General features: G+C 41.8%; 1 protein-coding gene across 1 annotated transcript in view; it reads left to right on the forward strand.

Moving 5' to 3' along the window:
• The window catches only part of GLT8D2 (glycosyltransferase 8 domain containing 2), a 39211-nt gene that overhangs the window by 9147 nt on the left and 12651 nt on the right, over window positions 1-17413 (forward strand). The window contains exons 2-4 of the mRNA XM_036252137.1: window positions 4176-4222; window positions 6898-6990; window positions 12605-12776. Coding sequence (XP_036108030.1) covers window positions 4204-4222; window positions 6898-6990; window positions 12605-12776 — 284 coding nt within the window. The 5' untranslated portion in view covers window positions 4176-4203. The remainder of the gene's footprint in view (window positions 1-4175; window positions 4223-6897; window positions 6991-12604; window positions 12777-17413) is intronic.

Below are 17413 nucleotides of genomic sequence, written 5' to 3' on the forward strand. Positions count from 1 at the left end.
TTTTAATTTGCATCTCTCTGATGATTAGTGATGATGAGCATTTCTTCATGTGTTTCTTAGCCATTTGTATGTCCTGTTTGGAGAGGTGTCTATTTAGTTCCTCTGCCCATTTTTTAATTGGATTCTTTGAAGAATCTTCTTGAAGAAGAAGATTAAAAATATGAACAATAAAATGGCAGTAAATACATATCTATTAACAATTGAGTCTACAAACCAAATGAACAAGCAGAACAGAAACAAACTCATAGAAAAAGAGAACATTTTGTTGGTTGCCAGATTGGAGGGGGTTGGGAGATGGGCAAAAAGGTGAAGGAATTAAGAAGTACAAATTGGTTGTTAGACTGATGAACCTCAAAGGGAAGGGGGAAAGGGGCATGGGAAGAAATAAACCAAAAAAAAATTATATGCATATATATATATATATATATATATATACACACACACACACATATATATATAACCAATGGACTCACAGTAGTGTGGGGAAGGCAGGAAGGGGACGGGAGCAGGGTCAATGGGGCAAAGCGGGGGGCATCTGTAATACTTTCAACAATAAAGATAAGTTTAAAAACAAAAAAATTATTTTAAACTGGCAGAAAAAAAAATAAAGAAAACAAAGAGCCCTTAATTTCATGTCCCTGCTCTGCCATTTACTAGCTGTGTGATTTTGAGCAAGTTACTGAACCTCTCTGAGCCACAATTTCCTCATCTGAAACGTGTAAATGGTCATGTATCCACCTGAAAGGTGTTGTAAGAATTAAAGGAAATAATGTGCCTAAACGGTTAGTATAGGCTGAGTGCAAATGACACTTTCAATAAATGGTAGCTACTGTGTTATTATTATCTGGCCCCTGCAAACTTCTCCTTATATGGGTACACCATTCTAGCCACAGAGAATGTATTTGTAAGGAGTCTTGATTGCAAAACACTGAACCTCATTTCAAAGTAGTTTAAAGAAAAAGGGAGAATTTATTGGCTTGGCTAACTGGGACACCCAAGGAGGAGCTGGCCGCAGGGACTTGGAGCTGGGATCTTTCTGGTCTTTCTCCCTTATTCTCTGCCCTGGGACTAGATGGCCTTCCTTCATGGAGGTGGGGGGCTGGGAGGGAGGTGTCATGTGACCAAAGACCATTCTAGGCTTATATTGTCTCAAAAAGTTAGCTGAATACATGTCATCTAAAATTATAAATGGATAAAAAGTACCTGAAACCAATCTCAGAAGAATCCTAAGTAAAGTACTGGCTCGACTCTTTCCCAGGTGCAAGAGGGGACGAGGACAAGGGTCACTGCAAAGGAGCTCAGTGCTCTGGGCATCCTGTCTCTATCCCTGGAAAATAAAAGACACATTGTGGTTGATTGTTTACAGTGAATTAAAGACTTGAATCAAATCCCTGTTGAAAGTTTCCCTAGATCACTTCCAACAAGTTCTCACAACACTGGTTCATGAAGAAACCCTGGGGTACTATGACATCCCGCCTATCTTGACCTCGTCCTACAGGCTCTGTCATGTTGCTAATTTGCCTACTGCTGCCTCCAGCTAGAAGTTCCTTTGAAGGACCATAATTAAGAAGAATCAGCTTAATTTAAAATATACTTTGAGTTTGCAAAACAAATTGTTATTTATAGCAAATTAACATATTTTCCCCTAACATGAAGGAAATCATTTTCCAGCTCCTGGGGTGATTGGCAAAATGTTACAAAGAAAGGAAAGAATGTATAAATGTGACTAAATTTAGTTTTAAATGTACAGACTCAACTAAATTTTATCATCTAAATTTTTTTTCTAATGGTTAACTTCATTTTTTCATCAAAACTGCTCGGCTAACCCATGTTTCTCTTAATTCACACTTCTTCTTTGTAAGGTTATTTATTATTCAGTTTTAGAGAGAGGAAGGGTGGGGGGGTTGTTGTTCCACTTATTTACACATTCATTTGTTGCTTGTTTAAAATTTTTTTATTGATTATTTTTGTTACAGATGTTTCTCCTTTTTCCCCCATTGACACCCTCCTTCCCCCCCCCACCCCCCCACCCCCGCCCCAGCATTGTTGTCTTTGTCCTTTGGTTATGTATATATGCATATAAGTTCTTTGGTTTATCTCTTCCCTCCTTGATTGCTTCTTATATGTGCCCTGACTGGGGATGAAACCTGCAACCTTGCTGTATCAGGATGATGCTCTAACCAACTGAGCATTATAAGGTTTTGTAATAAACATACAGACAACTGTGAACTGGGACAACCAGGAAGCAAAATGGTAACAGCTATATTTTGAGAACAGTTTGTTAGCTCTCTGGGTTTCAGAGCACAAATAAAATATTCCAGAATATTGTGAAAAACTGAACTGGCAGTCTCCTGGTGCATGGGCCAATGCTCAACCACTGAGCCACACCAGCCGGGCCTGAATATTATACAACACAATTTGTGTTTCCCCAGATAAAGCACTCTTATTAATCATGAAAGTTTACAACAGGAAATTTATGGAAATCTGGGAGACCACAAAGAAATTACCTTCTCGATATGTATCAAATATCTTGGCAGAAAAATAGTTCTCATAAGGCCAATTCTTTATTTGCTGAAGAAGCAGTTGGCCTCTTCAGTTAAAAGTTGTTCCTGGATTATATTTATTTGATCGGCCTCTTGGAATTCACCCTGAATTTGTCTCATGCAAAGCCAAGGGCTCTATGTAAAAGTAAAAAGTTGGCTTTATCAGAATATAATACATCGTGTGTGTGTGTGTTTAGACTCTCCTGTCTTTAACTATTTGTTTTCTTTTTTGAATACATAAATACATTCACATGATTCAACATTCTGTAGATGCCAAGGGTGCTGTTTACTAATCAGAATACACCAGTGGGACACCAGTGATGCCCATTTTAATTGACCAGTGCCAAGAGTCATAGTGGTTATTAAATAAGTTCTGTATAAGTCCTAGAAGAACATCAGGATGTTTTGTGTCCAGGCCCTTTCTTTATTTTTGGTATTCTTCAATATAGAGTCAGAAGGGCTTTTGAACATGGATCTATAGGAAGTTGTGAAAAGGTGGGCATTTTAGTTACTTTTGACAGTGTTTAGCAATGCAAAACTGGAAAATCTTATCCCAAATCTGTCTTTGGCATCTCTGCAGCCTTCCTTTGAAGGTGTCCTCCTCCTGATCAAATCAAGCTTTTACCTGATTTATCTTCCTGATACACTGCCCACCTCTGTTGATCCAAACTCCTTTGCAAACACCACTGTTTGTCTCCAGCCTCTTCTGGTCAGCACCTCCCTTAGTCTACTGCATTCCAGCCATATTGACCATATTGTAGTACCTAGAATACTCAGAGCTCTTTCAACCACAGGGCCTTTGTACTTGCTGTTCCCTTTGCCTAGGATGCTCTTCTGCATTCTCTCCACTTGACTGAGTCCTGCTCTTTCTTCTGTTTAAATGCCAACTCTTGGATAAGGTTTTTCCTGATTTCTCTTCCTGATGTACTCCCCAACTCTGTTGATCTTTATCCCAGCACCTCTGTTGTTTCTTTCCTAGCACTTACCGTAATCAAATTATGTTATGTGTTACATCTTAGTACCTGTTTTCCCCACTGGGTTGAGAGCTCTGCGATGACAGGGAATGGGACAGATTTGTTCAGTGGTGCATCCCCAGTATGTGGCACGGTGCAGGGCTTTTGTTAGTATCATAATAAACAATGAATGGATGACTGGATTGAATGTAGGTGTGCCCCTCTCAGGGATGGTTCTGTATCCACAAGGGATTCCTGAAGATATGAAAGTTTCCTTATCAAAGGAATGACAATATAATAGCAGAAATAAAGGCATGGGGTTGACATTTTACATCAAGAGACTTTCTTGTGTGACATTTCTTCCCGTTAGTGAGTGCCACCTGATCTGCTAGCCCAGAGGGCTCACAGGGCTCTTTTTGCAAAAGGTAAAAAACCCTGAAGACAAAAGATTACCTCTTGGGGGCCCTTTGTACGGTCTATACAACCAGAGAAATCAGTTTGAAGAAATAAACTACACAGTCAAGAAATGTTTCGTTTTCAAAATTCTAGGTTCATAACAGTAAAGAATGATTGTACAATTTGTCACATATCAGATAGTCAAAGACATAGTCTTCACAAATTGTATAATGACTTTTGGGTTGATTCTGTTTTAAACAATATTTTATTCTTTAATTCACAGGTCACAGTTTTTATCCACGTGAACATACATGGCTTTGTTACGAAAAAGTAAGATTGCAACTTTTGAATATCGTGATTAAAAGATATTTTGGAGGGCTGCTATGATGTTGGGTCTTGGCCTTTTTTTCTTCTTTCTGAAATCTGCTTTGATTATCAGGGATGGTTTTCCCATAGGCAATTCTTGGCATCATTTTCCAAGGAAAGTTGTTAAGTATTTTGGTCAGAGGTGGACTTACTATGAGAGGGGTCATATGTTTCTATAAAACTTGCAGATATTATTTATTTTTATCTAAATAAATATTTATGTTCCCATTTAATTTAATATCTGTAATTTTGTATTTTTATTATTGAAGCGTTACTTCAAATGATATAACCTCAGACCCCATGAAAACCTGGGTTTGCCCCGATTTTAGAGCCAGTAGTTCATGACCCTGGGGGGAAGCATAGTAACCCTAAGTGTGTCACTGTTACCCTTAGGGCAGAGTTGTCTGATGGAGCAGATGAAAAGTCAAGATACCCAGTTAGAATTGACTTTCTGATAAACTATGAATCCTTTTTTATTATAAGTATATCCTAAACATTGCATGGGACATACTGATACTTTAAAAAGTATTTTATCTGTCAACCTTACATCAGCAGTAACAGCCATGGTTGAAAGGGTCAGATGGTCATGACATTGGGCCACTTCCCCAAACTGCCTGTGGCAGGTGAATGTTAATCAGATGTATTGATAAACCATAGAACTTTATCCCTTATCTTCTGCTTCTCTGTAGTTTTATTTTAAGCTGAGGAGTGTCTGGTTGTGTCTGGCTGAATCTGATAACCCAGAGGCAGAGAGGAGCTGCAGGTCAGCAAGGTAGAACCACAGAGCCTTGGAATGTAGCCCTGGAAGGCATCCTTGGCACTCTTCAACTCCTTCCTTCTACAGATTCTACAAATGTGAAGACAAAAGCCTAGGGGGCCAGAAAATAGATTAGTATAAGGCCAATATAAGTTAATATCCTGATGCACAAAAATAATAATACACAACAACCGTAAAATCTTTGTTGGGATTATATTGCCTTTGTTAACTCTCAAAATACCCCTGCAAGGTAATGATTATTATTACAATCCCTATTTAGCAGATGAGCAAACTGAGGCTCAGAGAGGTTAAGTAACCTGTCCAAGACCACACAGCTAGAAGGAGTAGAAATGAGATTTGAGTTTGACTTCAAATCCCAGCCCTTTCCCCTCCTATCAGCATTTTCCAAACTGCAGGCATTTGTGCCCCACATATAGCAATGTGGCACCTTCTGTTTTTCATCATCTGTGTTTCTTCTCTCCTATGCATGACTATTTTTTTAATTGACTCATTTTTAAAATTATAAGTGTACTATATAATAGACAGTTTATGTCCTTACTGTAAATAGAATACCAGTTATCTCCTATCATAAAAAGAAGGTGATGGTACAACTGTATATGATTAGAACAATGTTATTTAATTCTGAGTAGCTTTTGTTACCTGCCTGAATATGCAATTAAGACTGATTTCTGCCCTGGCTGGTTTGGCTCAGCAGTTAGAGCGTCGGCCTGCGGTCCCGAGAGACCCAGGTTCAGTTCCCACTAAGGGCATGTACTTAGGTTGCAGTTTGTCCCTGGCCCTGGTTGGTACGTGCGGGTGGCAGCTACTCGATGTGTCCCGTCCCTTTCACGTCGATGTTTCTCTCTCTCTCTCTCTTCCTCTTTCTCCCTCCCGCTCTGTCTGAATAAAAAATGGAAAAAAGTCCTCGGATGAGGATTTAAAAAAAAAAGACTGATTTCTCACGCTACAATTTAATGTGACTTAATGCTATGAACACAAACCCCTTCCATCATCTCTGGTACAACCCATGGACATGCTTCATACTTAGGACAGCACAGCTCTTTGTCCCTCCGCTTCTCAGGAGCTCCCAGGGGAAGGGCCACTGTTCTGAACTAGAGGCTCAGAACTGGAAGGCAGGTGTGGGGGGCTTCCAATCCCTGCCCAGGGCAAACATGTTCTGTATGTCATTCTTTTTTGTTTTTTTTATCCTCACCTGAGGACATTTTTCCATTTTTTGTTCAGATAGAGTAGGAGGGAGAGAGAGGAAGAGAGAGAGAGAGAAACATCAATGTGAAAGGGACACATCGAGTGGCTGCTTCCCACACACACGACCCAACCAGGGCCGGGGATAAACCGCAACTGAGGTACAGGCCCTTAGCGGGAACCGAACCTGGGACTCTCTGGACTGCAGGCCGACGCTCTAACTGCTGAGCCAAACCGGCCAGGGCTGTATGTCATTCTTGACCAGTGATTACATTAACTGAGAACTAGCCAGGTTCAAATGACTAACAACAGTACTCAAAATCAGTACTGGCTCATCATGGGTGTTATATAAATGTCGGCTATTATTCTAAACAAAGTTCATGCACAGAAAAGGCAGTGTCATGTAGTCATTAAGGTGGTAGCCTCTGCCATCCGGCCTCTGCCAGGGTAGCCTGGGGTTATCCCTGGATCCTCCTTAAACTACATGTGTGTGTCCTTGAGTATCAACAGGACCACAGGCGAACTCTTCACCGCTCATGCCATCTGCTTAAAGAAAGGTCCCAGACCACCACTCCTGTGTATGGCAGGGAAGGCACCTCCTTACATGGCTGTTCTAAACCCTTCCACAGCTTCAACGCGATAGGTTAAAGCTGAATGTGTTTCTTTTTTTTAATTTCAGTTAATCAGGTGTTGCTGTTCCTTCTGATTGTGACCCTCTGTGGGATTCTGTATAAGAAAGTTCGCAAGGGGATGGTGCTCAAGAATGAAGCAGGTATGCTAAGTGAAATAAGCCAGTCACTGAAAGACAAATAGTGTGTGATTCCGCTTATGTGAGATACTTAGACCATCAAAATCATAAAGACAGCCCAGCCAGTGTGGCTCAGGGGTTGAGCGTTGACCCATGCACCAAGAGGTCACTGGTTTGATTCCCAGTCAGGGCACATGCCCAGGTTGTGGGCCTGATCCCCAGTGGGGGGCATGCAGGAGGCAGCCAATTAGTGTTCTCTCTCATCGATGTTTCTCTCTCTCTCTCTCTCCCCCTTCCTTTCTAAAATCAATAAAGAAAAAGAAAGAAAGAAAGAAAGAAAGAAAGAAAGAAAGAAAGAAAGAAAGAAAGAAAGAAAGAATCTATTTTAAAAAAAAAATCATACCCCTGTCCAGTTTTGCTCAGCGGTTAGAGCGTCAGCCCACGGACCAGAGAGTCCCAGGTTTGGTTCCTGTTAAGGGCACTTACCTTGGTTGCAGTTTGTCCCCGGCGCCGGCTGGGGTCTGTGGGTGACAACCAGTCCATGTGTCTCTCTCACATGGATGTTTCTCTCTCTCTCTTCCCCCCTCTCTCCCTCCCACTCTATTGAAGATAAATGCAAAAATGTCCTCGGGCCCTGGCCGGTTTGGCTCAGCGGTTAGAGCATTGGCCTGCGGTCTGGAGAGACCCGGGTTCGGTTCCCGCTAAGGGCACGTACCTCGGTTGCAGTTTGTCCCCGGCCCTGGTTGGGTCGTGTGGGTGGTGACCACTCGATGTGTCCCTTTCACATCGATGTTTCTCTCTCTCTCTCTCTCTCTCTCTCTCTCCTCCTTCCTCCCCCCCTCCCTCCCTCCCACTCTATCTGAACAAAATATCAAAAAATGTCCTCGGGTGAGGATAAAAAAAAAATGTCCTCGGGTAAGGATAAAAAAAAAATTATAAAGACAGAAAGTATAAAGGAGGTTGCCAAGGACTGGAGTGGGGAGGGGGAAAGAGGAGTTATTGTTTAATGGGTAGAGTGTCAGTGTTACAAGATGAAAAGATTGTGGGGATGGGTGGTGGAGATGGTTGGACAACACTGTGAATGTATTTAATAACACTGAACTTTGCACTCAAAAATGGTCAAGATGGCCCGGCTAGTGTGGCTCTGTGGTTGAGCGTCGGCCCATGCACTAAGAGGTCGCCAGTTTGATTCCAGTCAGGGCACATGCCCAGGTTATGGGCTCAATCCCCAGTGGGGGAGGGGAGGCATGCAGGAGGTGGCCAATTGATGTTCTGTCTCATCGGTGTTTCTATCTCTCTCCCTCTCCCTTCCTCTTTCTCTAGTATCAAAAAGAAAAAAAATGTTTTTAACGGTCAAGATGGTAAATTTTATGTTGTGTATTTTACCACAATTAAAAAATAAATTTTTAAAAAACGAAGAGGTAACCCATCAAGATGGGATACCTAGAAACTCAGTTTAAACATTTTCCTTTGAGTTTCTTTAATAGCTGGGTTCAGAGACAAAAATTTAATCAGCTCCCAAGGACCTGCTTAAAGAGTATCCACCCAAGGCCAAGTTTTCAGCTGTGTCCTAGAATATCAATGCTTCTCAGACTGTAGCACACAGAAGGGTCACATGGAGGGCTTGGGTCCCACCAGGAGAGGTGTTGAATCAGTAGACTTAGGGCAAGGCCTGAGAACTGCATTTCCAATGAGCTCCCAGTTGATGCCGACATTGTGGGTTCTTGGACCACGCAGGGGGTGGCCTGCTCCACATCCACCCCTTCGGAGTCTCAGTAATTTTGCTTGTGCACATTGCCCTCTCTCTTGCTGATTCATTCTCATCAGTACACAAACAGCCTTATAACTGTCAAGTTCAAAAAATACCCTTCGCTGACCCCGTGTCCTCTCCCAGCTGTCCGGAGGAGCCAGCCGCCCCCCTCAGGGGTGGCCTGGAGGAGAGAGCACTGCCGCAGCCACAGAACGCACACAGCCAGCTCACACACGTCAGCTCTGGGAGTGCGCTCATGATAACTGAACGGAGTCACTGTATTAGCCAAGCACATACACTCGTTTATGAAAAATACACAAGAAGAAAATATGACCTGTAGCTGTATCAGCCAAAGACAAGCACGATTCCTATTTTGGTGCTTTATACACATTCATTTTATACTTTTTAAAGCCAGACTTAGGCACTCGGTGGACACACAACAATGAGCAAAGCCATGTCCCTGCTTTCACAAAGCTGACTGTTTTCTTATAAAAATTCACCGCCCTGGTGGGTGTGGCTTAGTTGCTTGGGTGTCATCCCATGCACCAAAAAAGAAAAAATAAGTTGCTGGTTCATTTCCCAGTCACTGCACATGCCCAGGTTGCAGTCTCAATCCCTGGTAGGGGGCATGCAGGAGGCAGCCAATCGATGTTACAATCTCACATCGGTATTTCTCTCTCTCTAAAAAAAGTCAATTAAAAATATTTTTTAATTCATAAAAAACAATTAAGAATATGTGTAATCTGGTTTAAATAACCATCAGGAGCAGCTGGAAAAGAACGCAGTTTCTACACAGACATGCATGCACATGTTTGTAGGGCATCATTCATAGGAACCCCAAACTGGAACATGAACTAGTGAAGAGATGAACAGAATGCAGGAAATCCATACGATGGAATACTTGTCAGCAAGAAAAAGGAACAAACTCCTGCTATATACTACAATATAGATCAACCTCACAAACATTATGCTAACTGAAAGAAGCCAGGTCCCGCTCTGGCCGGTTTTGCTCAGCAGTTAGAGTGTTGGCCTGCGGTCCAGAGAGACCTGGGTTCGGTTCCTGCTAAGGGCATGTACCTCGGTTGCAGTTTGTCCCCGGCCCTGGTTGGGTCGTGCGGGTGGCAGCCACTCGATGTGTCCCTTTCACCACGATGTTTCTCTCTCTCTCTGTCCCCCTCCCACTCTATTGGAACAAAAAATGGAAAAATGTCCTCGGGTGAGGATTAAAAAAAAGAAAGAAGCCAGGTCCCACATATTGTGTGATTCCATTTGTGCAAACTTTCCAGAAAAGGCTACTATGTGGAGACAGAAAGCAGATTAGTGGTTGCCTGGGGCTAGGAGCGGGAGTGGGTTGACTGCTGACTGTCTCAAGGGAACATTTCTGGATTGATGGAGATATTCTAAAATTGGATTGTGGTGATGGTTGCACAACTCTATACATTTACAAAAAGAATCATTGAGCTATAATAAATCAATAGAAAGAAATCTGTATTAGCTTGGTAGGACTGACAGAACAAAGTACCTCGGACCAGGTGGCTTAAACAGTGGATGTTTATTTTCTCACAGTTCAGGAGCCTGGAAGTCCAAGAGCAAAGTGCCAGCAGGGGTGGTTGTCTTGAGGCCTCTCTGCTTGGCTTGCAGACGGCTGCCTTCTTGCTGCGTCCTCATACGCCCTTTTCCATGCACGTGTTCCTGGTATCTCTTCCTCTTCTTATAAGGACACCAGTCATATTGGATTAAGCACCCCTCACCCCAAATGGCCTCATTTGAACTTAACTGACTCTTTAAAGGCCCTATATCCAAATACTGTCACATTTTGAGGTACTAGAAGTTTGGGATTCAAAATATACATTTTAGAGGTTATAGACAATTCAGGGTCTAAATTATACCTCATTAAAATTGCTTTTAAGTAGAGAGAGAGGCCCTGGCCAGTTTGGCTCAGCGATTAGAGTGTGGGCCTACAGTCCAAAGAGACCCAAGTTCGGCTCCCGCTAACGGCACATACCTCGGTTGTAGTTTGTCCCCGGCCCTGGTTGGGTCATGCAGGTGGCAACCACTCAATGTGTCCCTTTCACGTTGATGTTTCTCTCTCTCTCTCTCTCCCCCCCTCCCACTCTATCTGAACAAAAAATGGAAAAATGTCCTCGGGTGAGGATTTAAAAAATAGAGAGAAAGGCCCTGGCTGGGTGGCTCATTTATTTTGAACATCGTCCTGATGCACCAGGGTTGTGAGTTTGATCCCCCATCAGGGTACGTAGAAGGTCAACTAATGAATACATGAATGAGTGGAGCAACTGATCAATGTTTCTCTCTCTCTTTCTTCCTCTCTTTCTCTAAAATCAATAAATAATTTTAAATTTTTTTAAAAAGAGAGAAAAGCCCTGATCAGTTTGGCTCAGCAGTTGGGGCGGTGGCCCTTGGACCAAAGAGTTGCAGGTTCAGTTCTGGTCAAGGGCACATACCTGGATTGAGGTTCAGTCCACGGCCCTGGTTGGGGTTGTGCGGGAGCCAACCAATCAATGTGTCTCTCTCATATCAGTGTTTCTCTCTCTCTCTCTCTCTCTTCTCTCTCCCACTCTGTCTGAAAATAAATGAAAAAATATCCTTGGGTAAGGATTAAAAAGAGAGAGGGGGAGAGAGAGAGAGAGAGAGAGAGAGAGGTATTGGTCATACAAGGTCAAATGTTGTCTGAACTTTGAGCTCTTTATCTCTCACATTTTGTTCCCTGCCCATAAACCAACACATTCGATCAGCTGATCCCACTGCAAACTCCTTTCTCTATGGAATGAAATGAGTAGCTCTTCTCACAGTTGTTAAAATGACTTTAAGGAAGTGCATATCCTGACTGATTAATCAGCTGTATACTGACTGATAGTGTTTGGACCACATGAATGGATCCAAAATTGCAATTTTTATTCCATTTGGTGTTAACATAAGACCAGTATTATGAAATTCCATTCAAAAGAATGTAATGTTGACATGCAAAGATGTCCATGGTGTGTTGGATGAAAAAAAGAAATTTGCAGAAGACTATGAAAAGTATGGTTTTATTTTGGTTTTAAAATAATACATGTATGTGTTATCAGTATTTTATACGATAGCCAAGGCTCAAAAGAATACTCAGTTATTAATTTTGTATATTAGTCATGCTTGTCATTTACCTTTTTCTCTTTCTGCCAACTTTTGAGACATGTGACTAGAACATGAATAAGGGAAAGAAGATCGCAAGCAGTATATTTATAGCAGTATAGGCGAGGTAAATATCCAATTCAGGAAAAAAGGTTGAGGAGTTGAGGGATTGTTGAATCAAATGAGGCTTTTCATTCTTCACATATTTTCAGCTGTGTGTATGTTAGGCTATCTGATTGGCTTCTGTAGGAGAGCTCCAAAAAGAAAAATAGTGGCTTAAGCAAAATAGCAGTGGAAAGTCTGATATGTCAGTTCCACAATGATCTAGAGCAAAATTCCATCTATCTTATGGTTTTGGTGTCCTCAACAGGCAGCTTCCATCGGTGGTCCAAGGTGGCTGCCATCATGTCAACATTCCAGTCAAGGCGAAGGGGAAAGGAAAAGGGAGGGTAAGCACATTTCTTTATCAAAGGAAACCCAGTAGTTGCACACATTACTTGCACTAACATCCCACTGGTCAGAACTTGATGACATGGAGCTGCAAGGGAGTCTGGAAAAACATTCTTAGTGGTTGGCTATGTGCCAGCTAAAATTCCAACGTTCTGTTTCTAAGGGAAGAAGGAAAGACTGGATATTGGAGAACAGTCAGCATCCTCTTCCATGCTATGCTATCTTCCCCTGGGAGTGTGGAAGACAAATGTAACTGGCTCTACTGTGGAATTCCTTCATGTTCCAAGACACTGGTTTTTATGTTTCTAGGTGATGACTCCGAGACTCCTGAGGAACTGGAAGATGAGATCCCCGTTGTGATTTGTGCAGCAGCAGGGAGAATGGGGGCTGCAATGGCCGCCATCAATAGCATCTACAGCAACACTGATGCCAACATTTTGTTCTATGTTGTTGGGCTCCGGAATACTCTTTCTCGAATACGGTAAGTTGTGTACTACAGACTTTGGAGTTTTCTACTTTCCTTTGATCTTCTTTGTCTTTCCTTAAATGGATTTCCTTTTTTTTTTTTTTCATTTGAGAAATGTCATTTGAATTAAGAAGGGGATGACCTGAGGTTTACTTGGTGACCTGACAAATGTGTTGCCTCACTAAAGAGTTTTTAGCAAAGCTTCACTAATCTGTTAAGGCAGTGCATCATTCTGCAGAATTCAATTTCTGATGAACTGAAGGACCCCTATCCTTAAGCAGTTTATGTGACAGGCACCTCTCACAGACACCAGCGAGATGTTATTGGACAGCTCCCCTGAATCAGAGGCAGCAAGCTGTCCCCAACCTCAATCCTTGTCTTCTCATTTAAATGAATTTATAGGAAAGACCTTGATTGCATTGTGTAGTGTATTTATTAAAACATTAAGGCAAGTGAATTTATTTTAAAATATTAAAGCTCCCAGCCAGTGTGGGACTCAGTGGATTAAGCATCATCCCATGGACTGAGAGGTCCCAGTTCTATTCCTGGTCAGGGCACATGCTCAGGTTGCAGGCTAGATCCCCAGTAGGGGGCGTGCAGGAGGCAGCCAATCGATGTTTCTCTCTCACATCAATGTTTCTCTCGCTTGCTCTAAAAATAAATAAATAAAAGAATTAAAGCATGCACATTTATTAATGAAGCAAAGTAAGCAAACTTATACATATGGCTTCTGAAACACAGACTCTCAGCTAATCTGAAGAGCAAGTGGGGTGAGGGGTTTCTGCCTTATATACCCTCCTGTCTATAAGTGTTTTTTTAAAGTTCCTCTGCTAGATATTTTGGTACAGATTAACACTCTCTCTATGTATATATTTTTGCATTTATCTTCAGACAGAGCAGGAGGGAGAGATGGAGGAAGAGAGAGAGAGAAGCATCAATGTGAGAGAGACACATTGTCTGGTTGCCACCCACAGGACCCCAACCAGGGCCAGGGATGAACTGCAACCCAGGTTTGTGCCCATAGGCTAGGGGAACCAAACCTGGGTCTCTCTGGTCTGCGGGCCGATGCTCTAACCGCTGAGCCAAACTGGCCAAGGCCAAATTAACTCTAAAAGTCTCTCCTTTTCTTTTATTTAAAATTTTTATTCTTTATTGATTTTTAGAGAAAAGGGAGAGAGAGAGAGAGAGAGAGAGAGAGAGAGAGAAACACTGATGAAAGAGGACATTGATTCACCATTTCCTGCATGCTCCCCACTGGGGATTTGTGCCCTGACCAGGAATCGAACCAACGACCACTTGGTGCATGGGTCGATGTTCAATCACTGAGCCACACTGGCTGGGCAAAGTCTCCCCTTTTCTTTACTATCACTTTTATACAATTTATGGGAAGCACCTGGCCCTTTTGTTTATGCTCCTCTTCTCCTCCTCCCTGCTGCTCTAATAACTTCAGGATGATTTGCACTAATGGACTCCGATTCCCTCCTGTCCTGCGCTGTTATGTAAGGAGAGGTTTTAACCTTTTGTTCTCAAGATAAGGTCCCACTAACGGTGGCTTGCAAAGCCTTTTGGATTTGTTGAACTTTCCTGCCTCGGTTTCTCTATTCCACATGTCCCAGAATTTTCCTAGCTTTTCATTGCTCTACAACAGTTTATATGAAAGTCTTTCTTTTTAAAATGGTTTCCCTTTTCTTTGCTTTCTTAACCTGAAAGAATATTAGTATAACATAATCATTTTAACATGGCTCAGAATCATCACTAATTATAATTTTTGAACTGCCAAGTGATATCTTTCGTATCACTCACCACACTAAGAAATAAATTGGAGTTGTAGTGAGCAGAAATAAACAGAAACTCAAATTTTAATGTATTGTAAAATATAGGATAATTGTATAATTTAGGTATGGCGAGTGACTCCCTGAGTCCAAAACACTTAAGGAAAAGAAAAACTGATAGATTTGACTGTATAACATTTACAAACTTAAAATGATTTAAAAAAGTATAAAAAGTTAAATTAATCACACAATAGATTAGGCAAAATATTTTCAACAGGTATTATAGACAAAGGATTACTATCCAAAAATATGTAAAGAATTCACAGAAGCATCTAATAAAAAATGAGCATAGAATTTACAGAAAAAAATACAGTCAACAAACATGAAAAAATGTTGCATGTTACTAATAGAAAATTTTAAATTGAACAACGACATACAACTTTTCACTCATCAGGATGGTAAAAATTAACTAGGACAACACTATCTGGTGCAGGAAAATGGACATGCTTATTTATTGTTTATGTAATGTATACTTTGTAAATTGGTAAAGCATTTTTGAGAAGGTAGTGTAGTAATATTTATTAAAATGTTACATACATATATAGTTTGACTTACCATACTATTTCCACTGCTAGAAATCTGTACTACAAAATTTCTAGTACATAATACCAAAATATATGGACAACAATATTCATTTCAACCTTATAGGAAATAGTGAAAAATGGCTAAATGCTTAAATGTCATCATCAATGGAAGGATATTTAAGTGAACTATGGAATATGACCCAGCTATTAAAAAAGAAAGAAGGCAGCCCTGGCCGGTTTGGCTCAGCGGTTAGAGCGTCGGCCTGTGGTACAGAGAGACCCGGGTTCGGTTCCCGCTAAGGGCACGTACCTCGGTTGCAGTTTGTCCCCGGCCCTGGTTGGGTCGTGTGGGTGGCAGCCACTCGATGTGTCGCTTTCACGTCGATGTTTCTCTCTCTCTCTCTTCTTCTCTCTCCCTCCCACTCTGTCTGAACAAAAAATGCAAAAATGTCCTCGGGTGAGGATAAAAAAAAAAAAAAGAAAGAAGAAAGAAGGCAGTCTGTGTACACTGACACAGAAGATCCCCAGGGCAGATTGTCAAGTGGAAAATGCAAGTTGTAGTACACCTCACACAGTATGATCCACTTTATAAACATCTGAATCTGTTCCGGCTGCTGTAACAGATGCCACAGACTGGGTGGCTAATAAACAATAGAATTTTATTTCTCACAGTTCTGGAGGCTGAGAAGCCCAAGATCTAGGCACCAGCAGGTTCCTTGTCTGGTAAGGACCCACTTCCTGGTTTATAGATGACTGCCTTCTCCCTGTGTCCTCACATGATGTAAGGGGTAAGGGAGTTTCCTGCGTCTCTTTGATAAGGAGACTAATCCCATTCACAAGGGCTCCATCCTTGTGACCTAATCACCTCCTAAAGGTCCACCTCCCAGTAGCGTCACATTGGGGGTCAGGTTTTAACATATGAAATTGGGGGGGAGAGGGATGAAAACATTGAGTCTATAGCAATGAAAATCAAAACCCCCAGGTTATAAATGTGTACATGTACATATATATGTTTCTGTAAAGAAAAAGACCAGGAAGATCTCCAATTGTTATCAGTGACTATCTCTGGGGAGGATGGAAGATTTGGGAAAAGCAGTGATGAAGGGAAGTTGAAGGTATTTCAAGTGTTGCTCCCATCCATTCCAAGGAGAATGTATTCATGTGTGGCTTTTATCATTATATTTGTGGGTAATCGCACCATCAGGAGATACTGAGATCTGTAAGACATTTGCTCCTAATCTGAATCGTCCTTAGCTGCTGTGGGTTTTGGGGGTTTATAAATGCTTTTCTAGTTGGGTTTTTTTCTGTCTCATTTGTCACTCTTCTTATCAGTTATTGTTGGAGATTGTTCACTTAGTCTGCCCTTTAGTTGTCTGTGGGTATAAAAACCAGATAGCAAACCCAAAAGGATGGCATGTGTAACATGTTCTGAATGAGGATTTGTACTCGAACAGAAGCCATGAGCTTCAGGACTACTACATGAATATTTGAGTGGGAAACAATCCCCAGTTCACCATCCCTTATTTTAAAATATTTTAAAAACTCATTTCACTGAAGTATAACACAAATATAAAAAATTGTATAAATCCTGAGTGGAGCTTAGTGAATCATCACAAATGTGTAATAGACACACCCATAAAACAACTGCCATGCCAACACTTGGTATGGCCAATTTTTTTTTAAATTAATTTTAGAGAGAGAGGAAGGGAGAGGGAGAGAGGAATAGAAACATCAATGAGAGAGAACATTGATTGGCCACTTCCTGTATGCCCCCCACTTGGGACTGGGCCCAACACCTGGGCCTGTGCCCTGACTGGGAATCAAACCAGCAACCTCTTGGTGATCAACCACTGAGCCACACTAGCTGGGCATGGTCAGTCCTTTTAACTTTGCCATTCTGATGAGTGCCCAGCAGTATCTCATTGTGGTTTTCATTTGAGGTTCCTTTATTTTTAATGAGGTTGAGCACTTTTTCCACACATTTCTTGGCTGTCTGGGTATGCATGTTTGAGTCTCTTGTCAATTTGTTGGTTGGGCTGGCTTTTTCTTATTGGCATGACTGCCTCCTGCCCCCAGCTTTACTGAGATATAATTGACATAAAGCATTGTGTCACACTGGTTGGTTTGGCTCAGCAGTTAGAGCGTCAGCCCATGGACCAGAGAGGCCTGGTTTCAGGCCTGCTAAGGGCACGTACCTCAGTTACAGTTTGTCCTCGACCCCGGTTGGGGTTGTGTGGGTGGCAACCAGTCGCTGTGTCTCTCTCACATCGATGTTTCTCTCTCTCTCTTCCTCTCG

Source organism: Molossus molossus, unplaced genomic scaffold (genome assembly GCF_014108415.1).
Source record: "Molossus molossus isolate mMolMol1 unplaced genomic scaffold, mMolMol1.p scaffold_m16_p_10, whole genome shotgun sequence".
NCBI lineage: Eukaryota > Metazoa > Chordata > Mammalia > Chiroptera > Molossidae > Molossus > Molossus molossus.